Source organism: Schistocerca piceifrons, chromosome 1 (assembly GCF_021461385.2).
Source record: "Schistocerca piceifrons isolate TAMUIC-IGC-003096 chromosome 1, iqSchPice1.1, whole genome shotgun sequence".
Taxonomy (NCBI): Eukaryota; Metazoa; Arthropoda; class Insecta; order Orthoptera; family Acrididae; genus Schistocerca; species Schistocerca piceifrons.
This window is the reverse complement of record NC_060138.1, coordinates 285,765,868-285,793,415: the sequence shown is the minus strand read 5'-3', so window position 1 is coordinate 285,793,415 and position 27,548 is coordinate 285,765,868. Positions and strand designations below refer to the sequence as shown.

Sequence of the window (27,548 nt, the reverse complement as noted above, 5' to 3'; positions counted from 1 at the left end):
GGCAACAGCATCTAAAGAATGAACATTAGAATTTATTCCGTTGGTACAGGAAATTAAGCCGCGCGGTCTAGGGCGTCTTGTTACGGTCCGGGCGGCTCCTCCCGTCGGAGGTTCGAGTCCTCCCTCGGGCATGGGTGAGTGTTGTCCTTAGTGTAAGTTACATAAGGTAGTGTGTAAGCTTAGGGACCAATGACCTCAGCAGTTTGGTCCCATAACACTTTAAAAATGTTCAAATGTGTGTGAAATCTTATGGGACTTAACTGCTAAGGTCATCAGCCCCTAAGCTTACACGCTATGTAACCTAAATTATCCTAAGGACAAACACACACACCCATGCCCGAGGGAGGACTCGAACCTCCGCCGGGACCAGCCACACAGTCCATGACTGCAGCGCCTCAGACCGCTCGGCTAATACCGCGCGGCATATAAGACCTTATCACAAATTTCCAATTTCCAGGAAATTAAATTCAAAAAAATGGCTCTGAGCACTATGGGACTTAACTGCTGTGGTCATCAGTCCCCTAGAACTTAGAACTACCGAAACCTAATTAACCTAAGGACATCACACACATCCATGCCCGTGGCAGGATTCGAACCTGCGACCGTAGGGGTCGTGCGGTTCCAGACTGTAGCGCCTAGAACCACTGCCGGCCGGAGTGGCCGAGTGGTTCTAAGCGCTTCGGTCTGGAACCGCGCTACCCCTACGGTCGCAGGTTCGAATCCTGTCTCGAGCATGGATGTGTGTGATGTCCTTAGGTTAGTTAGGTTTAAGTAGTTCTAAGTCTAGGGGACTGATGACCTCATATGTTAAGTACCATAGAGCTCAGAGCCATTTGAACCATTTTGAACACTAGTAGCTGTATACATACTCGTATGTATGGTGTAATTTCAGGCCTCTTATGTAGTGCCATAAAGAATGCTTGCGCCTTACTGGCCCGAACTATGTACTTACTTGTGCTCTCATTGATTCGTGTCTTAACTCACTAATTCACGTGGGGTTGAACAAGATCGCCGGGGGCGCAGAGGGGGAGGGGGGGTGCGGCTTCATTGAAATAAGTCATGTGTTCGGCATATAACAAACCACCTTCGTGGGCTGAGAACAGTGAGCGGCGAAATAAATCTACTGTGAAAGCAGCTTGCTGATGAAAAGTGTAAGAAGGCCCAAAGGGCTCAATGAGACCTCCTACGACCTACGTCACTGTAAACTCAGTAAGAAACACAGTTGACACAATGTTAAGGAAATACCTATGGCTACATAATAGGGGAATACGGTATGATAATATGTTTGTTATGGACAACCTACTTTCAAATACTAAGTCGCCCAGAGAACACAGGTACTGTCTGCAGTATGGAATGTTGCCACTTAATTCAGAAACATATCTCAGTAATTTACTAAAGGGTCTCCAAAGCACATATGGAATTAATAAACGTGCTGTCGAAGCAATTGTGAACTATTACAAGATGAAAACGAAGGCGCAGGTGTGCTGATTTTGCGCGATGTTAAGTTCCAAGAAGAGCTGCAGTTCAATTATAGTTGGCTGAAACTTGATAATTCCGTTAACTTGAATAAATTTGCAAAACATGCTAATCTATTTCATCACTGGATTCGTCTTTCTGAATGTATGCAAGACGCAACGTAACATCTCGTGGCGCCGTCCTGCAGACACTGATGCAGCTCGAGCAACCAGGGACAAGAATCATTGCATTCATTTCTGATGACAGTCAATCGAATAAAAAGTTCTGGTGATGTCTGCAAATTGGTGGCATAAAAAATAACTTATTCTACACCGAATCCAGTTGAGGATATCAAAAGAATAAGGGGAATTTTTAGGTAAAAATTCATATAACAAAGCCCGTAAGAAATAATTTTTGTCATAAAATAACTGTAATTCTTAGCGACGAGAGTGTCAGCTATAATTTTTATCGACGAATTTATCAACAGAGTAATTACCCTGAATTCATTAGATTGAAATTTTAGCGCAAGTTGATTTGAACTCAATTGGATTCGATGTCATTTCAACGAATGAATGGAAGATTAGTTCCGCAGTTCTTCAGTAACTCAGTACCAAAGGCACAGTAGTCTTGAGGGGGAAAAACAATAAGATTGGGACAGTTGTAGTGACCCCAGTACGTACTGCCAACTACTCTGCGTTCCATCTCTCATGGTGGTCAGCTGGCGGTAGGGATTTTTTAAAAAAAGTCATTAGCTTTTCGTAAAATTCTGCCATAAGGTATTTGGCAAATAATTATTATACTGTGAGGTGACAAAAGTCATGGGATACCCGATATGCACAAACACGCATACACAAGGATTAAGGGCAGTGCATTCGCCGAGCTGTAATTTGTACTCTGGTGATTCTTGTGAATAGATTCCCGAGGTGATTGATTGTACCCGCCAGGGTAGCCGAGAGCGCTAATGCACTGCTTCCTGGACTCGGGTAGGCGCGCTGGCCCCGATCGAATCCGCCCATCGGATTAACGTCGAGGGCCGGTGTGCCGGCTACCCTGGATGTGGTTTTTAGGCGGTTTTCCACATCCCGCTAGGTGAATACCGGACTGGTCCCCACATTCCGCCTCAGTTACACGGCTCGCAGACATCGGAACACATCGGCACTATTCCATGGATTACACAAGACGCAGACAGTTGGGGTACACTAATTCCTAATTCCTTCCTGGGGGGAGGGGGGGGGGGGGGTACGGGATAGCGACAGCAAGGGCATCCGGCCACCCCTTAAAATTAACATGCCACATCCGATTAACCAGCAGACCCCGCAAGTCGGGATAAATGCTTGGATAGAGAGAGAGAGATTTCCGAGTTGATTGTGGCCGCACAACGGATATTAACAGACTTTGAAGCAAAATGGTAGTTCTATGTGCAGCTGGTCATGGCGGAGGTTCGAGTCCTCCCTCGGGCATGGGTGTGTGTGTTTGTCCTTAGGATAATTTTGGGTTAAGTAGTGTGTAACCTTAGGGACTGATGACCTTAGCAGTTAAGTCATCATAAGATTTCACACACATTTGAACATTTTTGGTAGTTCTAGCTAGAAGCATGGAACATTTCATTTCGGAAATCGTTATGTAATTCAATATTCCGAGATCCACGGTGTCAAGAGTGTGCCGAAAATAATAAACTTCAAGCACTACTCTCACCACGGACAATGTAGTAGCCGACGGCCTTCACTTAGAGACCGAGAGCAGCGGCGATTGTGCAGAGTTGTCAATGCTAACAGACAAGCAACACTGCGTGAAATAACTACAGGAATCAAGGTGGGACGTACGACGAGCGTATCCGTTTTGACATACGGCGCAGTTTGACGTTAATGGGCTGTGGCAGCAGACCATCGACGCCGAGACCCTTTGCTAACAGCGCGATTTCGCTTGCAACGCCTATCCTGGGCTCGTGACCATATCGGTTGGACCTTGACTGGAAAGCCGTGGCCTGAACGGATGGGTCCCTATTTCAGCTGATAAGAGCTGATGGTAGGGTTGGAGTGTGGTGTAGACTCCGCGAAGGCACGGACCCAAGTTGTCAACAAGGCACTGTGCAAGCTGGTGGTGGCTTCGTTATAGTGTGGGCTGCATTAACATGGAATGGACCGGGTCCTCTGGCCCATCTGAACTAGTTGGTCCATTGGCTGGAAATAGCTTCGTTCGGCCGCTTGGAAACCATTTGCAGCTATTCACGAACTTCGTCTTTCCTACCAGCGATGGAATTTTTATGGAGGATAATTCGCCATGTCCGAGTGCCACAGTTGTTCGCGATGGGATTGAAGAACATTCTGGACAATTCAAGCGAATGATTTAGGCGCCCATTTTGCCCGATATGGGACATAATCGAGAAGTCAGTTCCTGCAGAAAATCGTATACTAATAGCAGCAGCATGGCTCAACATTTCCGCAGGTGACTTCCGACGACTTTTTGAGTCCATACGACGTTGAGTTGCTCTACTATGCAAAAGGATGTCCGAGATGATACTAGAAGGTGTCCAGTGACTTTTGTCATCTGAGTGTATATTTTAACTTGCAAAAAGTCTGTTTTATAAATTTTATAAACTAAAGTTACTTCCATACTTCATAAATAATCATTACTGTGGAATCGATGGTTGGTCAGATAATTATACTACTAACGAGATCAAAAGTAAGCGGTAGGTAAAAAAGGTTAACTACTGCCGGACTAGTAGATAGCGCGCCAAAGAATTCTAATCTGATTACTCATTACGCAAAGTCCTCAAAAACGTCGAAGCCTACCCAGCTAGCAACGATGTTCAGTGAGGTAAGTTAATTAAAGCCACATATTTTTCATTTCATTATTACAATTTCCGTTCACGAATCGTGTTCGTGTGCCGCGGTTGCCGTATCACAGTGTGTTTCCTTGGGTCAAAGCGCAGCGACTGACATCTGGTCAGTAAGTGGAGTCAGCTCACTTTCCCTCTTACTCGCTATGCTGGCAGTGTATACTTGTCTGTGACGCGAAGTCCGTCAGAAATTTGTCCTTGTAAAAAGAGAGATTGCGGCAACCAGGCTATGTGCGTGGCGTTGGCAGCAGAAGCTGGTGCGGGAGTACCTGGAGGCGGAGGGCGGCACGGCGCCGCGCAGCCCGTATGCTGCCGAGGAGGAGGTGGGCGTGGCGCGCCGGCGCCTGCCGCCGCCCCCGTCCCCGCCGCCCCCCAGGAGGCTGGCGGCCGCGTCGTCGACGATGAGGCAGCCGCTGCTGGCCACGTCGCGCGACCACTCGCTGCTGCAGGCGCTGGTGCGCTCCTACCAGGCCCGCGGACACCTCGCCGCGCGCATCGACCCGCTCGGTACGCCGCCCATCCGCTTCTGATTCCGCCTCACATCTCACTCACAGTTCCTTACGGTGTTGGCCCTTTTCCTACTGCTAATATGTTTCTGTATCAGGCAGTGCACCGAGTACGTAATCTTTTCGTTAGTTAAAGTACAGGGTGTTTCAAAAAGAATATACGTATTTCGAATGCATATACACTACTGGCCATTAAAATTGCTACATCACGAAGATGACGTGCTACAGACGCGAAATTTAACCGACAGTAAGAAGATGCTGTGATATGCAAATGATCAGCTTTTCAGAGCATTCACACAAGGTTGGCGGCGGTGGTGACGCCTACAACGTGCTGACATGAAGAAAGTTTCCAACCGATTTCTCATACACAAACAACAGTTGACCGGCGTTGCCTGGTAAAACGTTGTTGTGGTGCCTCGTGTAAGGAGGAGAAATGCGTACCATCACGTTTCCGACTTCGATAAAGGTCGGATTGTAGCCTATCGTGATTGCGGTAATGGCTGTAACGGATCGTACAGTCACGACTCGATCCCTGAGTCAACACATGCGGACGTTTGCAAGACAACAACCATCTACACGAACAGTTCGACGACGTTTGCAGCAACATGGACTATCAACTCGGAGACCCTGGCTGCGGTTACCCTTGACGCTGCATCACAGACAGGAACGCCTGCGATGGTGTACTCAACGACGAACTTGGGTGCACGAATGGCAAAACGTCATTTTTTCGGATGAATCCAGGTTCTGTTTACAGCATAAAGATGGTCGCATCCGTGTTTGGCGACATCGCGGTGAACGCACATTGGAAGCGTGTATTCGTCATCGCGATACTGGCGTATCACCCGACGTGATGGTATGGGGTACCATTGGTTACACGTCTCGGTCACCTCTTGTTCGCGTTAACGGCACTTTGATCGGTGGACGTTACATTTCAGATGCGTTACGACACGTGTCTCTACCCTTCATTCGATCCCTGCGAAACCCTACATTTCAGCAGGATAATGCACGACCGCAGATTGCAGGTCCTGTATGGGCCTTTCTGGATACAGAAAATGTTCGACTGCTGCCCTGGCCAGCACATTCTCCAAATCTCTCACCAATTGAAAACGTCTGGTCAATGGTGGCCGAGCAACTGGCTCGTCACAATACGCCAGTCGCTACTCTTGATGAACTGTGGCATCGTGTTGAAACTGCATGGGCAGCTGTACCTGTACACGGCATCCAAGCTCTGTTTGACTCAATGCCCAGGCGTATCAAGGCCGTTATTACGGCCAGAGGTGGTTGTTCTGGGTACTGATTTCTCAGGATCTATGCACCCAAATTGCGTGAAAATGTAATCACATGTCAGTTCTAGTATAATATATTTGTCCAATGAATACCCGTTTATCAACTGCATTTCTTCTTGGTGTAGCAATTTTAATGGCCAGTAGTGTAGTTATTAAACTTTAAGACATACGAATATGAAACTTTACACACATGTTTACGAACCTCTCAAGTTCATATTACAAATGTTCGATATGTCCTTCATCAGCGACACGGACAATATGACATCAATACTCAAATCCATCGCACAAACGAGCAAGTATGTCCTTCGTCACTGATGTTATGGCAGTACGTATCTGGTTCTTCAACTCTTCCAGGTTCTGTGCGAATGGTGGTACATAGACGCTGTCTCTAACGAAACCGCCAGCTGAGGCATGCTAAGTCGCCAGCTCCTTGACGACTAATCCAACGGTTCGGTAGAGTTTCATTCAGATATTCACGCACTTGGCGACGCCAATGTCTTGTTGGAAAATGAAGTTGCCATCTTGCAGTCTTGGAAACAACCAGTTTTGTAACATAGCGAGATACCTGACCGTTAACCGTGTTTCCATAAAAGAAGAATGGGCCATAAACAGATGATCGGGATATCGCACAAAGCACATTGACTTTGGGCGAATCTCGTATATGTTCAATGGCTACATGTGGGTTCTGTAGGCCCCAAATTCGAACATTGTGTTTCTTTACCTGACCACTAACATGGGAAGTCGCTTCATTACTGAACACGTTGCGTTGTGCGAAAGTGTTATTATGGTCAGTAGCATCAAGAATCTCGTTACAAAATGCCACACGATTGTGTTTGTCATCAGGACGCAGAGCTTGTAACAGCTGTAGCTTGTACGGCTTCATAACCAACCGACGTCTCAAAACACGCCAAATTGTTGTTGTAGGCAGTTGTAACTCCCGACTGGCACGACTAGTTGATTTTGAAGAACTACGTTGGAAAGCAGTTTGAATTCGTGCAACATTTTCTTCAGGAACACGAGGACGGCTAGGACTCTTTCCTTTACATATACATCCTGTATCTAGAAACTGTCGATACCATCTGCGAATGTTCCACCAATTCGAACGATCAATTTGGTACCTCAACTGAAACGTCTTTGCACTGTAATCACGGAACTGCCCTTCGCAAACTCGAGAACACAAAATGATTTCTGCTGCAGAGTAGTCTTTAAAAAGATATGACGGTTACCAAGCAAAACAGAAGACAACTGATATGTAGTGGCTATTAATATAAACTAGACTATGTATTTCTTTCTTCAATAGCCGAGCCGAGGCGCAGCGATCGATAGTTTGGACAAAATAATACTTTGTAATATGTACATTCTTTTTAAACGTCCTGTATAGCACTAAGAGAGACATAAATTGGATAACAGTAATAAAGTATAAGTAAGATAATTTGGGATTAAGCTCCGTGGTAAAATGGGGATGGCAGTTACAAAAACAATGGGGATGGCAATTAAGAAAGCATAGCTCTAATAGAATTGCCATTGGGAGTAAAAATGCTGTGCTGAAAGGGTAGCTAAATGCTTGTCTAAAGTCGTTGTAGGAAGTAGTCACCAAACGACTATTCAAGTCTGCAGATATACCTTAAACTTTCGGAAAAATTGTGAGAAATATCGCACAATCAGCTTAACAGTTCATGCATTCGAGCTGCTGACAACAATAAAATACAGAACTGTATTAATTGACTGTTCCTTTGGTTCTTGGTAGAGTATTAAACACACGACACTTTTATAATATTCTGAAAACTGTAGAATTTCACACCAATGTCGGCGGGATTTTCATTCGTAATACAGATGAAAGGAAAGAAAATTGAGGAAATAGCAGATGACGACCAGTTTGAGAAAGGTAAGGGCATCAGAGGGACAGTCCTGACGCCCCTAGTAATGGAAGCATGACTTACGAAAAATCGCTATTTGCTCATACGATTCTCGACTTATAAGAAGCGATAGCCAATGTAAAATGGTGAAGAATGTTCGAAATTCTGAAAAAATAGCAATAAGCTTTGTGGAAAGGCCGGTAATGTACAATAGATACGACAACCAAGAGGGAATAATAGCAGTAGAACACCAAGAACGATGTCTTGGACAGGGATGCAGTGTTTCACCTCTAATCTTCAATCTATATATCTAATAAACAATGACGCAAATAAAAGAAAAGTTCAAGAGCGGAATTAAAATTTGGGGTGAAAGGATATCAGTGATAAATTTCGCTGATGACATTGTTATCATCAGTGGAAGTCAACAAGAACTACGAGACCTGTTGAATGGAATGAAGAGTGTAGTGACTTCAGAATATGGATTGAGAGTAATGAGAAGTAATAGAAATGAGAATAGCGAGAAACTTACATCAAAACTGGTGATCACAAAGTAGAAGTAGTTAAAGAATTCTGCTACTTTGGAAGCAAAATAGCCCTTGACGTACGAAGCAAGCAGGACACAAAAAGCAGTCTAGTACAGGCAAAGAGGGCGTTCTTGGCGAAGAGAAGTTCACTAGTATCAAGCATAGGCCTTCACTTGAGGAAGAAATTTCAGAATGTTACGGCTGGAGCAACGTCTTGTATGCTAGTGAATTATGGACAGGGGGAAAACCGGAACAGAAGCGAATTGAAGCATTTGAGACTTCGTGCTACAGAAGGACGCATCTCAGCAGAATCAACGAAGAAAGGAACATACGTAAGGCATTGACATTGATAGGGCACCTGTTAAGAGGTCTAGGAATAACTTCCATGGTGCTTTAGGAAACGCTGAAGAATAAAAACTGTAGGAGGAGTGAGAGATTGAAATACATACAATAAACAACTAAGGGCGTTGGATACAAGCGTTGCTCTGAGATGAGTAGATTGACACAACAGAGGAAGTCACAGCGAATTGCCCTACACCAGTCAGAGGATTTATAACACAAAAAAGGCATTGTGTGACTGGATTTGACACACCGAACCACAGGTTGCACACTTTTCCAGGCAGAGGAAATGACCTCAGCAGAACTGAGAGTGAGGGAGGTCCCATGATATCTGGAAAACTGGATTACCTAAGATTTCAATGGTCTAATGTGGCAGAAACTTGTAAGGACCTTACTATCAAGTCTTTCATCTGCCATGTTCTGCAATACTACACCATTCAGGACAGACAGGACAGGACTAGAGGAGCCATTAATAGCTGAGTCTGATTATCAAATTCTTCATGAATAACAGTAGATGAAATTTTGTATGTGGTCCATATCTAGATGTGAATATGAGAGTCTTGAGCACTCTTTGAGTTGGAGAAAATCAGTATGGACATTAGGCGAACTGTGTTCAGAAAAAGCAACCATCGAGGATCTTCTGAATAGAAAGCACGTACTTCTAATATTGTTTATTCTGATTTTTAATATTTATAACTGATTTCTTGTTGTTGTTGTTGTTGTTGTCTTCAGTCCTGAGACTGGTTTGATGCAGCTCTCCGTGCTACTCTATCCTGTGCAAGCTTCTTCATCTCCCAGTACTTACTGCAACCTACATCCTTCTGAATCTGCTTAATGTATTCATGTCTTGGTCTCCCTCTACGATTTTTACCCTCCACGCTGCCCTCAAATGCTAAATTTGTGATCCCTTGATGCCTCAAAACATGTCCTACCAACCGGTCCCTTCTTCTTGTCAAGTTGTGCCACAAACTCCTCTTCTCCCCAATTCTATTCAATACCTCCACATTAGTTACGTGATCTACCCATATAATCTTCAGCATTCTTCTGTAGCACCATATTTCAAAAGCTTCTATTCTATTCTTGTCCAAACTATTTATCGTCCATGTTTCACTTCCATACATGGCAACTCTCCATACAAATACTTTCAGCAACGACTTCCTGACACTTAAATCTATACACGATGTTAACAAATTTCTCTTCTTCTGAAACGCTTTCCTTGCCATTGCCAGTCTACATGTTATATCCTCTCTACTTCAACCATCATCAGTTATTTTACTCCCCAAATAGCAAAACTCCTTTATTACTTTAAGTGTCTCATTTCCTAACCTAATTCCCTCAGCATAACACGACTTAATTCGACTACATTCCATTATCCTCGTTCCGTTTTTGTTGATGTTCATCTTATATCCTCCTTTCAAGACACAGTCCATTCCGTTCAACTGCTCTTCCAAGTACTTTGCTGTCTCTGATAGAATTACAATGTCATCGGCGAACCTCAACGTTTTTATTTCTTCTCCATGGATTTTAATACCTACTCTGAATTTTTCCTTTGTTTCCTTTACTGCTTGCTCAATATACAGATTGAATAACATCGGGGACAGGCTACAACCCTGTCTCACTCCCTTCCCAACCCCTGCTTCCCTTTCATGCCCCTCGACTCTTATAACTGCCATCTAGTTTCTGTACAAATTGTAAATAGCCTTTCGCTCCCTGTATTTTACCCCTGCCACCTTTAGATGGTGGTGGTGGTTAGTGTTTAACGTCCCGTCGACAACGAGGTCATTAGAGACGGAGCGCAAGCTCGTGTTAGGGAAGGATTGGGAAGGAAATCGGCCGTGCCCTTTCAAAGGAACCATCCCGGCATTCGCCTGAAACGATTTAGGGAAATCACGGAAAACCTAAATCAGGATGGCCGGAGACGGGATTGAACCGTCGTCCTCCCGAATGCGAGTCCAGTGTGGTAACCACTGCGCCACCTCGCTCGGTACCACCTTTAGAATTTGAAAGAGAGTATTCCAGTCAACATTGTCAAAAGCTTTCTCTAAGTCCACAAATGCTAGATGTGTAGGTTTGCCTTTCCTTAATCTATTTTCAATGATAAGTCGTAGGGACAGTATTGCCTCACGTGTTCCAATATTTCTGCGGAATCCAATTTGATCTTTGCCGAGGTCGGCTTCTACCAGTTTTTCCATTCGTCTGTAAAGAATTCGCATTAGTATTTTGCAGCTGTGACTTATTAAACTGATAGTTCGGTAATTTTCACATCTGTCAACACCTGCTTTCTTTGGGATTGGAATTAGTATATTCATCTTGAAGTCTGAGAGCATTTCTCCTGTCTCATACATCTTGCTCACCAGATGGTAGAGTTTTGTCAGGACTGGCTCTCCCAAGGCCGTCAGTAGTTCCAATGGAATGTTGTCTACTCCCGGGGCCTTGTTCGGACTCAGGTCTTTCAGTGTTCTGTCAAACTCTTCACACAATATCGTATCTCTCATTTCATCTTCATCTACATCCTCTTCCATTTCCATAATATTGTCCTCAAGTACATCGCCCTTGTACAGACCCTCTATAAACTCCTTCCACCTTTCTGCTTTCCCTTCTTTGCTTAGAACTGGGTTTCCATCTGAGCTCTTGATATTCATACAAGTGGCTCTCTTTTCTCCAAAGGTCTCTTTAATTTTCTTGTAGGCAGTATCTATCTTACCCCTAGTGAGATAAGCCTCTACATCGTTACATTTGTCCTCTAGCCATCCCTGCTTAGCCATTTTGCACTTCCTGTCGATCTCATTTTTGAGACGTTTGTATTCCCTTTTGCCTGCTTCATTTACTACGTTTTTATATTTTCTCTTTTCATCAATTAAATTCAATATTTCTTCTGTTACCCAAGGATTTCTACTAGCCCTCGCCTTTTTGCCTACTTGATCCTCTGCTGCCTTCACTACTTCACCTCTCAAAGCTACCCATTCTTCTTCTACTGTATTTCTTTCCCCCATTGATGTCAATTGTTGCCTTATGCTCTCCCTGAAACTCTGTACAACCTCTGGTTTAGTCAGTTTATCCAGGTCCCATCTCCTTAAATTCCCACCTTTTTGCAGTTTCTTCAGTTTTAATCTACAGGTCATAACCAATAGATTGTGGTCAGAGTCCACATCTGCCCCTGGAAATGTCTTACAATTTAAAACCTGGTTCCTAAATCTCTGCCTTACCATTATATAATCTATCCGGTACCTTCTAGTATCTCCAGGATTCTTCCATGTATACAACCTTCTTTCATGATTCTTGAACCAAGTGTTAGCTATGATTGAGTTATGCTCTGAGCTAAATTCTACCAGACGGCTTCCTCTTTCATTTCTCTCCCCCAATCCATATTCACCCACTATGTTTCCTTCTCCCTTTTCCTCCTCTCGAATTCCAGTCACCCATGACTATTAAATTTTCGTCTCCCTTCACTACCTGAATAATTTCTTTTATCTCATCATACATTTCATCAATTTCTTCATCATCTGCAGAGCTACTGGCATATAAACTTGTACTACTGTAGTAGGCACGGGCTTCGTGTCTATCTTGGCCACAATAATGCGTTCACTATGCTGTTGGTAGTAGCTTACCCGCACTACTATTTTTTTTATTCATTATTAAACCTATTCCTGCATTACCCCTATTTGATTTTGTATTTATAACCCTGTATGCACCTGACCAAAAGTCTTGTTCCTCCTGCCACCGAACTTCACTAATTCCCACTATATCTAACTTCAACCTATCCATTTCCCTTTTTAAATTTTCTAACCTACCTGCCTGATTAAGGGATCTGACATTCCACGCTCCGATCCGTAGAACGCCAGTTTTCTTTCTCCTGATAACGACGTCCTCCTGAGTAGTCCCCGCCCGGAGATCCGAATGGGGGACTATTTTACCTCCGGAATATATTACCCAAGAGGACGCCATCATTATTTAACCATACAGTAAAGCTGCATGCCCTCGGGAAAAATTACGGCTGTAGTTTGCCCTTGCTTTCAGCCGTTCGCAGTACCAGCACAGCAAGGCCGTTTTGGTTAGTGTTGCAAGGCCAGATCAGTCAATCATCCAGACTGTTGCCCCTGCAACTACTGAAAAGGCTGCTGCCCCTCTTCTGGAACCACACGTTTGTCTGGCCTCTCAACAGATACCCCTCCGTTGTGGTTGCACCTACGGTTCGGTCGTCTGTATTGCTGAGGCACGCAAGCCTCCCCACCAATGGCAAGGTCCATTGTTCATGGGGGTAGGACGGATTTCTTAGTTACAGTAATAATGTAGAAGTATTGCATGTGAGAGTTTTTTTTGGGATTAACGAGGGAATGAACACACACACACACCAACTACCCAACCTATTTTGTTTACAGGGGAATTCTGGTGCACTTTATTTACACTGTGCGAAGATATGCCTCCTTTATCTATGACGTCATCATTTCCACATGATAAGCCCCACCTCCTCCCCCCTCCTATCCTATCGTCACCCCTTCCCCTTCTCCCTCCATTTCTCCAGCCAGTCACAGTGTAGTGTTAAAATTATGCTTAAAATGCGTTAGGTTCCAAGTTATACAGAAAAAGTAAGGCAACCTCATGATGATGTTTGGTTCCTGGGTCGCTCAACTGCGCGGTTATCAGCGACCGTACAAATTCCCAACCATTCCTCAGTGCAATCTTGCCACTTTCATGAATGATGATGAAATGATGAGGACAATACAAACACCCAGTCATCTCGAGGCAGGTAAAAATCCCTGAACCCGCCGGGAAAGGAGAAGGCGACCGCGAGACCACGAGCTGCGATCTAAGTCAACCTGTAAAAAAAAAGTAACCTGTATGTCACATGTCAAATTCTGTACTGCTTGCACATGGTACCTCTCTTAGAACGTAATACTATAATTGTGTGTAAAAAAGCTTTTTTTCCTTTCATTTTCTTTGTATACACACACACACACACACACACACACACACACATCTTCTTCACCTGAAATTTAGCGCCATACACAAAATGATTGATCCAGAAAAACTACATAAATGGTGTAATTTGGAGTATTTCAAAGTATAGCGCGTACATTAAGTCCGGGAACACTTTCAATTATTTATTGCATAAGAACTAAACATTGTACAGATATCATACATATGTCATTTCGAAGAAAAACTCTCTCAACACACACATTTGTAAATCCATCTACGAAATCATCCAGAGGAAATTCATTAGATTCTATACGCACACAACTTCTTCGCCCCACACTTATTACTTATTATGTCAAGGACTCCCAAATTTGCTTCATAATCGATCAAAGACGACCTCCACATGCTAATTTAGCGACTGATGGACATTTACAGGCTTCACAAACAGTAACATTATACACAGTTTATATCCCATCAAGTTTCTCATCAGCTGTAGCACAGTAAGAAATCAGACGGACATAATACACTGTGGGCTTGTACGAGCAACACGAGTAAACTTGGTCGCTTACTGGTATATTTGGAGCAGGTGTGTCACGATAATAAAAACGGTCCACGTGCGCCGGCAGGCGTGTGGTTCTCTGGCTCCTCGGACAGCGCGGTTGTGGGGGCGGAGCGCTGGCGGCGGCTGCTGCCTCCGGACGCAGACCTGGACACGCTGTACTGCCTGCCCGAGACCACGTTCGTGGGCGGCGGCGAGACCGACCGCCTGCCGCTGCGCGAGATCATTGCCCGGCTCGAGGTGCGTCTTCTCTCAACTACACTAGTTCAAGCAAACTACACGTGCTTTTCAGTGTCAACGTCATTTATAGTCATCCATGAACTCGCTAGTGCCCGTGTCTACTCGCAACAGCTTTTTCTTTTTTTTTCTGGATTCAGGACTTATCCCAGCCGAGGGTTGAGACGACGGGATCGGAAGATGAACTGTGCGATCTTTGTCATGCACTCGGCACGTGCATCATAATACGGGACCAGAACTTTATGTGGTCAGGCCTACATAGTGTACGTAAAACAGAGCCTAGAACAGCCTATAAAATAAAAACACTTTTGCACGAGTGCAAGACAAGAGTGCTAGGTTCATAGATCATAAGCAAAGATATGAAAGTGTTTGGTCAGAAAGCAGCGATAACTTTTAGATTCCTACAATTTGTTGTAGCACGAGACAAATGCTCTGCCTGTTCTTTCGCCTGTAGTTGTACCACAATGTCTCCATGTTCCTTTAATATTCTTTACGTCCATATGTGCCACGATCTATTTTTACTTTGAGCTAAAAAATACTTTTATATATACGCGATCCACTCCAACATTTCCATCCAAAACAGTACCGAGTTGATCCTGGGTCCATGGCAAAACTGTGGATGTTGCACCCCGCCCCCTCCCCTCCTCGTAAAAGTACCTATCATCTTTTTTTGCTATGCAGATTTACCGTATTCTGTAGTTTTGTAAGTTTAAGAATAATGAATCAATATTGGAAATTGTGTTTAAATAAACTATATTATGAAAATTAGTGCACACAAATTGTATCACTGTATTAAATAAATAACAGATTGTACAGACATTCTAGTTTTAGAATAATGTACGAGGGCTGTTTTTTTTTTTTTTTTTTTTTTTTTTTTTTTTTTTTTTTTTTTTTTTTTTTTTTTCAACCTCCGATCGTCCATCTAAGCAAGTAAGAGGTAGGGAGGGGCCAGACCTGCGCGTCATGTGATTGTGCAGCTCCCCCACCGCAACCTCTGCCGTTTTCAGCTGCAGTGTGTCAGTCGTAGCCGAGCTACGTCCGTGTAAACATGGCCACTACGCCCGATGCTCCCGCCAAATGTGAGCTACGAAGTGGAATCCGTTTTCTGCAAGCAGAAGGATGTAGTGCTGCGGAAATCCATCGCAGAATGAGCAACGTGTATGGTAACAACGTTATGAGTGATGGTAGTGTTCGGGAATGTTGTCGGAAATTAAAGAAGGACGAACAGACGTCCATGATGAAGGTGGACAAGGTCGCAAGTCTGTCGCCACTATAGGCCTCGTTGAGCGTGTTGATTAGGCAGTGAGATGCAAACGAAGGTTTACAATTCGCGAACTGTCTGATGAATTTCCAGACATTTCAAAGTTGCTTTGTACACAATTGTGACTCAAGACCTAGGCTATCGGAAATTGTGTGCGCGTTGGATCCCTAAAATTCTGAGTACCGACCACAAAACGCAAAGGATGGCGTCAGCATTATCGTTTCTCACATGTTATGCCAATGAGGGAAACGATTTTTTGAAGTCGATTGTTACTGGCGATGAAACGTGGGTCCTCTATGAAAGTCCTGAAACAAAGGAACAATCAAAGCAGTGGATGCACACAGCTTCCCCAAGCAAGCCAAAAACGTTTAAACTTTCACTGAAGAAAAGAAAATCAATGGCCACTGTGTTTTGAAACAATAAAGGAGTGCTGCTGGTGGACTTTATGGAGCAAGCTACGATGATAACCAAGGAAGTTTATTGTGAAACTTTACGTCGTCTCCGCAGAGCCATTCCAAACAAACGCAGAGGAATGCTTTTGTCTGGCGTTGTTTTGATCCATGACAACGCCCGACCACACAGTGCCAACATGACAAAAGACCTCCTCAAAAAGTTTAAATGGGAAGTTTTTGAACATCCACCGTACAGCCCGGACCTAGCACCAAGTGATTATCAACTGTTCCGAGAACTGAAGTCATGGTTGGGTGGGCAGCGCTTCGCTACTAACAAAGAACTTCAGGACGCCGTCAAGACTTACCTGTCCTCACTGGCGGCAACATTCTTCGAGGAAGGCATCGAAAACCTTGTGTCACGGTATGACAAGTGCCTCAATCATTTTGGCGATTATGTAGAAAAATATGTTTAGGCTTTAATGTACTTTTGGTGATAAAATTATTATTTTCTGTATATTTTTCTTTTATTTACAGCCAATCGGAGGTTGGGAAAAAAAACAGCCCTCATATAACAAAGAAGAGATTTTCCTTACTTTTCGTAAATTAATAATAGTCATCACTCGGCAGAAATCAGAGGCCTTCGGTCACGTTAACATATTATTTCAGCATCCACTCCCTGATATCTGAGATCTTTCATTACTGTAGGGAAGTAACAACAAGAACTTCATTGTTGAAAATGAGCGAGCTGCGTAGGCGGCATTTGTGTGTACCGAGGCACTGTTACCACATAAACCATGTTAAGGTAGCAGTCGTTTCTTTATGATGCTACTTGGATTAAATTACACTGTGACGACAGCATGTGTTTACAGTCACTGGTTGAGGGAAATGCTTCTTCCCTTTCTTGCTGCCGGCCGCGGTGGTCTAGCGGTTCTAGGCGCCCAGTCTGGAACCACGGGACTGCTCCGGTCGCAGGTTCGAATCCTGCCTCGGGCATGGATGTGTGTGATGTCCTTAGGTTAGTTAGGTTTAAGTAGTTCTAAGTTCTAGGGGACTGATGACCACAGATGTTAAGTCCCATAGTGCTCAGAGCCATTTGAACCATTTTGAACCCTTTCTTGCTTCGGTTTTTTTCAATCAATATTTTGCGTTGCCTGTGGCGTGGGGCTATCTGGCAAACCCCTCAGTACGGCCCTACTACCATCGAAAATAAAACACAGTGTGCGATTATTAACGCAGTCTAATCGCATCGAACGAGTGAAATCGTTCCTTTGAAAAGTCGACGGCCAATTTCCTTAACCCTAGGATGCATATACTGGGCCTCCGAGGCCCTTGTATGTCTTCATTTTTAAAAAAATTCTGTAATTTTTTGTTTGATTTCAAACTGCTTTCCAGTACTCTTTCACTAACACTGTGACATTCCTCCTATCACGTCTGAACGAGATACTTTTTTAAGTTTATTGTATAATTCAATACGTTTATCCATACACTGTGAATGCATAAGCAGGGCTTCAGAAGCCCTCACACATTTGTAAATGTTCTTTAGCCTATATTGTCTTCAACATTTGTTTGGGAGCAGTTATTAATCCAACAATAACTGTAGTGGTATTTCCAGCTACAAGAGTGCCTACAGCAGCAGTAGCTGTAGTAGTAATAGTATAACTAAAAAATAATGCACATTACTTACACATACTGGCGATGTCAGTGTACTATCGATCTTTTTGCTATCAAATGTTTTATTATTGTTTAGTATTGTTAGCCTGTGCTGCTCTTGTCAGCCTCATTGTTACTATAGTTTGTTTGTTGCTGCAAGGCCCATATTGTTACGAGTATGACTCGCTTAGTGCTGCACAAGCTGCTGTTCGAGGGACACGCCTTTTGCTATGGCTTCAACATGCAAAGCAAGAGAGTCAGTAGTGCAAATGTAGCTAATTTTGAAAGTATTTTGGCTCAGTGGTTTGAAGAAGGTGATTCTTGAGAGGAAGGAAATATTTTTGAAGATGCAAGTAGTGAAGAATCAGCCAATGAACCTGCAGATGTGAATACTGATGCAGATGACACTCCTTCCCACAATATTACTTCATCAGAGTCTGGAAATGAAGAACCACCACAAAAAGGTAGAGAAGACCACACATACATTAGTAGGAATGGAACGATTTGGAAATTAGATCCTCCTGCAACTTTTCATACGCCTGTCCATAATATCGTAAAGAAGACACCTGTTCCAGCCCGTGATTTGAAAACCTGTAAACCTAAGGATGCCTGGGACTATTTCATCTCCAAGGAAATAGTAGAGGAAATCATCAACTGTACAAATATTGAAGGCAAAAGAGTGGCTGCTTTACGTGGTAAAACGTGGAAAAACGTTTCGCTTGCTGAAATGGAGGGTTTTCGTGGTCTTTTACTGCTTTCTGGTGTTGCGAAGAGTTGGGATGTCCCTATTAGAGAATTATTCTTGGATGAAAAGGCAAATCCTACTTATAAGGCCACCATGTCAGTAAATAGATTCGAGGATATAAGGAGAATGATTAGATTTGATGACAGACGTACCCGTGAAGCTCGATCTGCAGATGACAAACTTGTAGCTGTTCGCTATGTATGGGAATTATTTCTTGACAAGTGTAGAAATAGAATGATTCCCATTGATTCGCTCACAGTTGACAAATAGCTAGTCCCATTCCGTGGAAGATGCAGCTTCAAACAGTATATGCCCTCTAAACCCGCCAAGTATGGCATAAAAATATTTTGTTTATGTGATGCTACATCTGCATATGCTTTAGACGGAATTGTTTACACGGGAAGGAAGCCCCATCAACCAATTCGGAAAAATCTTGGATTTAATGTGGTGAAAGATCTTGCTAAAAGCATTGAAGGATCATCAAAAAATATTACTGTTGACAACTTCTTTACTAGTGTACGGCTGGCAGAAGAGATGCTTCAGAAGCAAATTACAGTGGTGGGAACAATCAAACAAAATAAACCAGAAATTCCTAATGAGATGAAACCATCTGCCTCAAGTGCGATTCATTCCTCTTTGTTTGCATTTAGAGGTGACATTACAATGGTGAGTTATGTTCCCAAAAAGAAAAACTCTAGTTCTCATTAGCACAATGCATTACGACAGAAACATTGATGAAACTCATGCAAAAAAGAAACCAAATATAATAAAGTTCTATAACTCTACGAAGGGTGGAGAAGATCAAATAAACCAGAAAATTCGTTATTACCCTTGCAAGAGACAAACAAGAAGATGTCCATTTGCATTATGAATGAATATGGTGGACGTCACAGCAATGAACAGTGAAATTTTATTTTCCGCCCAACATCTGACAACCATAGTGGAAGAAGTTATAAAAAGCGTTTGTTCCTAAGAGATTTAGCAAAGGAAATGATAAGATCACTAATGGAACTTCGTATTCAGATCCCTAATCTTCCAAAGAAAATCATTGATGCCATGCAAAGATGTGGTGCTCAGAAAGATGTCATATTGCCGAATCAACTACATGTTTCAGGAAAAAGAAGAAGATGCAATTATTGACCATATAAAAAAAACACAGGAAAAGTGCTATGACATGCATTAAGTGTAAAACCAACATTTGTAAGGAACAAAGTGGCGTTCTTTGTGCTTCTTGCTTGTCACATGTTGAAAATTAAGAAAAATGAAATTTTATGTGAACAATGAATAATAACTTTTTGTCAAAATATTGCCTATATATATAATATTTTGAATAATGAGTATGTTTTAATTAAAGAAATTGGTTGTAATAAATGTTACAAAATGTAAACTGCAACTTATAAGTGAATTAATAAAATTATTTGTATATGTTGTATGTAAATGGATGTCATCATCATCATCAGTTATCTGCTATATTAGCAGGTCCTTTGCCTCTCCATTTTCTGCGATCCATTGCTTCCTTCTTAAGGCTGCTGTATGTTGTACCGTCCATCATGTCATCCAGTATCTGGAATCTCTTCCTTCCTCGCTTTCTTTTCCCTTCTACATAACCTTCTAAAACTGTTTTTATCAGTCCGTCATTCTTTCTTAATATATGCCCAATCCAATTTCTTTTTCTGCCCTTTATTACATCTAGTAACTGCCTTTTCTCTCCCACTCTTCTCAGTACCTCTTCATTTTTTACTCTGTCCATCCAACTTATTCCTTCCATCTTCCGCCATGTCCAGATCTCAAAAGCCTCCAGCCTTTCTCTGTCTTTTTTCCTCATAGTCCATGTTTCAGCGCCATATAGAAGAACACTCCATACAAGACATTTTATGAGTCTCTTTCTGAGTTCTCTGTCCATACCGCTGCAGAAGATTCTCCTTTTCTTATAAAACGCCTCTTTTGCCATTGCTATCCTTGTTTTAATTTCTGTGGTGCACTTCCAGTCGGTGTCTATCCTGCTTCCAAGATACTTAAAATTTTGCACCTGTTCTAGTTTTTCTCCATTCAGCACAATTCTTAGTTCCTTATTTCCTCCTATTGCCAATACTTTTGTTTTATTTGTGTTAATTTTCATTCCATATTTTTTTCCGTTAGTTGCAATGGTGTCCACCAAATCCTGTAATTCTTTTTCCCCTGTGGCTAGAAGGACCATGTCATCAGCAAATCTCAAGCACCCTACTCTTCTTCCTCCAATTTCTACTCCTTTGTCATCTAATGAGCATTGGTCAATCATATTTTCCAAGTACAGGTTGAAAAGAGTAGGTGATAAACAGCATCCTTGTCTTACTCCTTTCCCTAGTCTGATCCAGTTCGTACTTTCTCCTCTCACTTTAACTGAAACTTTTTGATTAAGGTACAATGAGTTTATAAGTCTTCTGGTTTTCCAGTCCACTCTCTTTTCCCTCATAATAGTCGCCAGCTTGTCCCAAACCACATTGTCAAATGCCTTTTCTAAATCGATGAAGCACATATATATGTCTCTTCCTTTTTCAATAAACCTTTCTCTTAAGATTCGTAGGAGCCCTATTGCATCTCTGGTGCCCGTATTCCGTCTAAAGCCAAACTGCTCCTCACCGAGATTCTCCTCTATTACTTTTTCAAGTCTTTTATTAATTATTCTTAACATCACTTTGGCTGCATGTGAAATGAGGCTGATTGTCCTGTGCTCGCTGCATTTCTTGGTTCCTTGTTTTTTCGGCAATGGAATCATTACTGTTGTCAAAAAGTCCTCAGGCCATTCACCACTGTCATATATTTTATTACATAACCTCAATATTTCTCTTATTCCATTGTGGTTCAAGCATTTTAGTATTTCTCCCGGTATTGTATCTGTACCTACTGCTTTGCCATTTTTCATTGCAGCAATAGCAGACTTTACTTCTTCCATTATGATGGTCGGTCCTTTCTCTTCATCACTTACACTGTTGTGTGATTCAAGTTCCAGAGTTTCTGGTTTGCTGTTTGTGTCATATAGCTCTTTTATATATTCTTCCCATCTCTGGAGGACATCGTCACGATCTTTATACACTACCTCTTCGTCTTTACTCAAAATTTCCATAGTAGCACTTCCTGCTCTGTTTTGTTCCCATGTCATAGTCTTTACTCTGTTGTATAGTAAGTCGTATCTTCCTTTCCTGTCCAGTTCTTCAATTTCATCACATTCCTCTTTTAGCCATTTTTTCCTAGCCTGCTCTGTTTCTCTTCGCAGTTCGTTATTTAACCTTCGGTATACCTTTCTTGCATCTTCAGTGTTCTTGTTTTTCAATTTTCTTCTCTCCTCCATCTTGGAAATCATTTCTTGTGTGACCTATGGTTTTTTTGACCTTTTCCCTTTTATATATCCTATATTTTGCTGTCCTGCTTTAATGATTCCTTCTTTCAGCATATTCCAGTACTCGTTGGCATTATCAGGTGCTTCTTTGTCTCGTAATGTGTTTAGAAAGTCCCGAGACAGCATTTCTGTAATTTGTTCTTTGTTGGACCTTATCTTCTCTAGATCCCATTTCTTCACCATTGTCGCCTTTTTCAGTTTTTTCATTCTTATTTCTATTTCTGCCATAAGTAAGTTGTGGTCACTATTAATATCTGCACCTGGTAATGTGTGCACCTTCTTGATTCCATTCCTGTATCTTTCTTCTACCTGTATAAAATCGATTTGGTTTCTATATTTATCCCCTGGTGATTTCCAAGTGTAGAACCTCCTCTTATGGTTCTTGAACCATGTGTTTGCCACTATTAGCTGCCTTTCCCTGCAGAAGTCAATTAACCATTCACCTCTGTCATTTCTCTTTCCAAGACCATGACTGCCTACTATGTTTCCCTCTTTCCCTTCTCCCACAATGGCGTTCCAGTCTCCCATTACTATTTTGCAGCATTTTTTATTTTCGTCCATTATTCTCTCTATTACATTGTACGTTTCCTCTACAATTTGGTCATCATGTTCTGAAGTTGGCATATACACCTGGACAATCAGTAAATCTTTTTGTGCTCCTTTCAGCCTTACACCAATAACCCGGTCATTTGCATAGTCTACATATTCCACACATTTAGCCAATTCCTTTGTCATAATCATTCCTACTCCATTAATTCCTTTTACTTCTCCTCCTGAGTAGTAGAATACATATTCATCTGACTGCAACTCTCCATGTCCATTCCATCTTACTTCAGCAACTCCTACGAGGTCCATATGATTCTTTTCCATCTCTCTTTTAAGGTTTTCTAGTTTTCCTGCTTGTAGCAGAGTTCTGACATTCCAGGTACCAATTCTCGTTTTGATTTTTTGCCTCCTTTCAAGTTGTCCCCCCCCGGAGATCCGAATGGGGGACTATTTTACCTCCGGACGCTGATTTAACATGAGAGGAAGCCATTTTTTGTGCATAAAATGGAGACTGCATTATGCAGGGAAGATAATCTGCGGTGGTATTCCGTTGCCTTCCGCAGTTCTGGAGGCCGCCCCTAACATGGGATACAGACGCCTTTTGCAGCCGCCCGCTCCGGGTCAGACGCTGCATGAGAAGTATAGGTTGGAAAATGAAAGATCCCTAGCCCTCGAAACCTAATAGCGTCAGGGTCGGAAAAGAACAAGAGCTGGCCGAGGGTGGCCAGATAGGAAAGATAAGAGTGAGGAGCCTGGCATAAGTAAGTGGAAGCAATGCCAGGACTCAGCTCGGGGCCCCGTGGTCGCCAGCCACGTATCACTAGGTGTGACTCCCTGAGGATGTAACTCATAAAAATTCACTCTTAGAGTTTTTAAAAAAAATAATAAAATGTTAATCAGGTCCACCAGATCCTGTTACTGTATCTTAGGAATCTTTCAATATGACAATAAATTTGACAGACATAAATTTAACTCCAAAGAATGATTAAATGGAAAGAGGAAAATTTTAAATTAGGGGAGGGCCTTGGAGGCCCTGTATATGCATCCATGTGTGTTCTCGGCACCATGCATCCTAGGGTTAAGTAACCTTGTCCAAACGCTGATGCTCCATGTACTAAAACGTCGCTGTTGATGGGACGCTAAACCCTGATTTAACACTGTTTGATCGCATAGATTTTGCTAAACACCTTTCTTCAAGCCAGACATTACATCGTGTACCAGCTTTCCGAAAATGGTATCTCTCCAGAATGACAGTTGCTGCTGCTAAAACACAGTCTTTGCTTCACACGGACTGTTTTACCTCAAACACGTCTACGTCGGATGCCATACATTGGAAAGCACCAAAATGACCGGGTTATCAGAAGAAGTTCAGCGCCTTTGGACAGAGCTGCAGCGCCTCTTTTTTTGCACAGTGGCGGAACACAGTTAAAGAGAAGGCGCTTCGTAAGAAATAACTCTCATATCGAAGATAATCCAGTAGCTCTGTAAGTGCCAAAGTTGAGTAATTTTTGTTGTCGTTTGTAGTAGGGCGCCCCGTTTCTTTGTCTGGAGATCATCGATGGCGTCACCTAGCAGTTCTGTATTCATAGCATTTCAATCATAATCATAGGCTGATGGCGCTATTAACAGTGCCTCTCTATAAGCTCTTTATGCCAGTTTATTCTTTTAGAAATGTTGCAAATTATTAGCATTTATCAGAATTAACTTACATAGCAAGGAAATCATTTATGTGGAAGACAACAACTGATTTATAAGTGTAACAGTAATATAAAATGTCCCCACACAAGTGTCGCTATATTGAAGTGACAAAAGTCGTGGGATGCCTCCTAAAATCGTGTCGGATCTCATTTTGCCCGGCGTAGTGCAGCAACACGACGTGGCACGGACTCAACAGGTCACTGGAAGTCCCCTGCAGAAATATTGAGCCATGCCGCCTCTACAGGTGGCCATAATTGCGGAAGTGTTGCCGATGCAGCGTTTTTCGCACGAACTGACCTCTCGATTCTGTCTCATAAATGTTCAATGGAATTTATGTCGGGCGATCTGCATGGCTAGATCACTCACTCGAATTGTTCAAATGTTCTTCAAGCCATTCGCAAACAATAGTGGCCCGGTGACATGGTGCATTGTCATCCATAAAAATGCATCATTATTTGAGAATATGAAGTCCGTGAATGGCTGACGACGCTCTCCAGGTAGCTAAACACAACCATTTCGAGTCAACGATCAGTTCATTTGGACCAGAGGAACCAGTACATTCCATGTAAACACAGCCCACACCATTATGGAGCCACCACCAGCTTACACAGTGCCTTGTTGACAATTTGGGTCCATTGCTTCGTGCGGTCTGCGCCACATTCGAACCCTATCGTCAGCTTTCACCAACTGAAATCGGGACTCATCTGACCAGGCAAAGACTTTTCAGTTGTCTAGGGTCCAGCCGATATGGTCACGATCCCAGGAGAGGCACTGCGGACGACGTCATGCTGTTGGCAAAGGCACTCGCGTCGATCGTCTGCTGCCGTAGCCCATTAACCCCAATTTTCGCCGTACTGTCCTAACGGATACGTTCGTCGTGCGTCCCACATTGATTTCTGCAGTTATTTCATTCAGTATTGCTTGTCTGTTAGCACTGACAACTCTACGCAAACGTCGCTGCTCTCGGTCGTTAAGTGAAGGCCATCGACAACTACTTTGTCCGTTGTAAGAGGTAATGACTGATTTTTGGTATTCTCGGCACGCTCTTGACACTGTGGCGCTGGGAATATTGAGTTTCCTAACGATTTTCGAAATGGAATGTCCCATGCGTCTAGCTCCAACTATCATTCCGCGTTCAGAGTCTGTTGATTCCCGTCGTGCGGTCGTAATCACATTGGAAACCTTTTCACACGAATCATCTGAGTACAAATGACAGCCCATCCAATACGCTGTCCTTTTAGATCTTGTGTACGCGAACCTACCGCCATCTGTGTATGAGCATATCACTATCCCACGACTTTTGACACCTCAGTGCATATCGTTAGTTTAAGATATAATTGGTTTCGAGAGCTCACGTCTCACTTACATATACGTATGAGAATAAGACGTAAACTTTCGACAATATTATTCCTAAATAAATGATTGGTGACTGGACACAATTTGCATAGTATTTCATATTTAACCAACTCCATTACCTGATCCTAGATTTTCTCGTAGACAACAAAAGCTACTTTCTTCAACTCAGCTGTTTTCACTGTTTTAATTTCTTTCTTTTTTTGTTATAGGTTCTGAAGCAACTGCGGTTTGGTCTTCAGGCACTTTAGCATTGTGATCGATGTGATATAATATTGCAACTATGTCCTGTTAGTGCACTCCAGCATTCTCTAGCGCGGTAATTGTAAGAATGGACAAAATATTTGATCCCTGACGTTCCCATTTTCCAGGGCTATGGAAGCAACAAGATGACCCTAGATTCGTCATCAAGATGAATAAGATCGCACTACTATTAATGAAAGCTCAGAAAACTTCTGCTTGCTGCGCGCCAGAGGGATATTCGTCAAGGAATTAACAAAGAAATGAACAATATTCAACGAATAATTGCAGAACTTGTAGACCATTTCAGTATTCTACATAATTTAGTTTGTAGTCAACTGAGACCGGTTTCAGACATTGGCAGGTTGGGAATTACGATAAGTGCGGGTGGGTGTGGGAGGGGGGAGGGAAATTCAAGAAGGGGGGGGGGGGAAATAAAAGGGGGGGCGGAATTCAGTGTTTGTGTTCCTGCATACATAGTTCACTTCACTCCTGTCTGACAGGCTCCCTTTGCAAACTTTGCGCAAACATTGCCGAACGCACACGCACTGTGGAGATAAAGCGAAGCGTCGAGCTGCACTCATGGTTCCATCTTGGCGACAGGTTCTTCAAGCTTTCAGGAACTTCAGATTTCCTATCACACATCAGCTTACCTCCTTCCCAGCTTCTGGATGACACTATCCAAAAGACAGTATAAATATCCAATACGCAAGTGCGTGCAGGAATCAAATATTTATTTCTTCTTTAAGACTTTTTCTCTGCCCTTGCTGTTGATCGGTAGGTGGCCTTTTCTGGGGTTTTCCAGCAGGTGCAATTGGCTTGTCGGGGCGAACTGAGAGGTTACTTTTCGCGTCCAGTAAGTGCTCCAGGAATTCCTTCTATCCAGAAGCAAAGTGCATAGCTTAAGAAATTGCGAAGACGTCGCTTAAATGACAGCCTTTCTTGTACTGCTGCTATGGTGACTCCTCTTCGTAAAAGTCTTCCCATTTAACACTGATAAGCTGCAAGTGGAAGTTGTTTCATTCCCCCAAAATCCTGGTGAACAACTGTTGCATAAAGCTCAATCAGGGCTTTGAGCAGACCTGTCCACTTCAGGAAACCCATGTGATTTTCTTCTTACCTTTATGCAATGGAACCTGCTCTGTCAGCGGGTACCGTGAAGGTGATAATGAATCCACATTGTGAGGAGCGTATTATTGACAGGACTGTTTAGATAACCATCTGAAATAAAAGCTATTGCTCAAACCAAGAAATACTATCGCAAACTAATCACCACTGCTGAAATACAGTGGCAGTACAACTCGCTTAGGTAAATGCCATTCTCCAGCCATTCATGGTTCACACTTATACCCAACGCAGTACACATCGTGTACCGCGACCCATCAGTCCATAAAATCTTCTTCACTAATCCGCAGATTAATGACTACGTTGTCTGTATCACACTAAGCGACAATGTTCATTAGTTCCTGTGATCATTACCTTCTGGTCGGCTGCATAACCATAAGAACCGAGTCCTGTCACACTAGGCCGATCTTTCCCTCATTGACTTTCGTACATGAGGTTTTGCGGAAGACATCTGCAGCAGTGTGTCCTAGCGGACAGCGTTGAGAACTTAAGAGTACGCCCTAGCTGGTAAGGACACGGTACGCTTGAGCCCTGCAGCAGATTGTACTAGTAAGGTTCTTGATCCTCGGATGTGTGTGTAGCATCCCTGCTGCAGCTCTAAAGAAAAACGTTTTATGTAACACAACAAACCTACAGCCGTTCCTGAG

General features: G+C 42.9%; 1 protein-coding gene across 1 annotated transcript in view; it reads left to right on the top strand.

Annotated features, from left to right (window-relative positions):
• Nucleotides 1-27,548, top strand: part of LOC124712400 (2-oxoglutarate dehydrogenase, mitochondrial-like) — a 175,755-nt gene that overhangs the window by 8,849 nt on the left and 139,358 nt on the right. Inside the window, exons 2-3 of the mRNA XM_047242730.1 lie at nucleotides 4,521-4,801; nucleotides 14,346-14,518. Coding sequence (XP_047098686.1) covers nucleotides 4,521-4,801; nucleotides 14,346-14,518 — 454 coding nt within the window. The remainder of the gene's footprint in view (nucleotides 1-4,520; nucleotides 4,802-14,345; nucleotides 14,519-27,548) is intronic.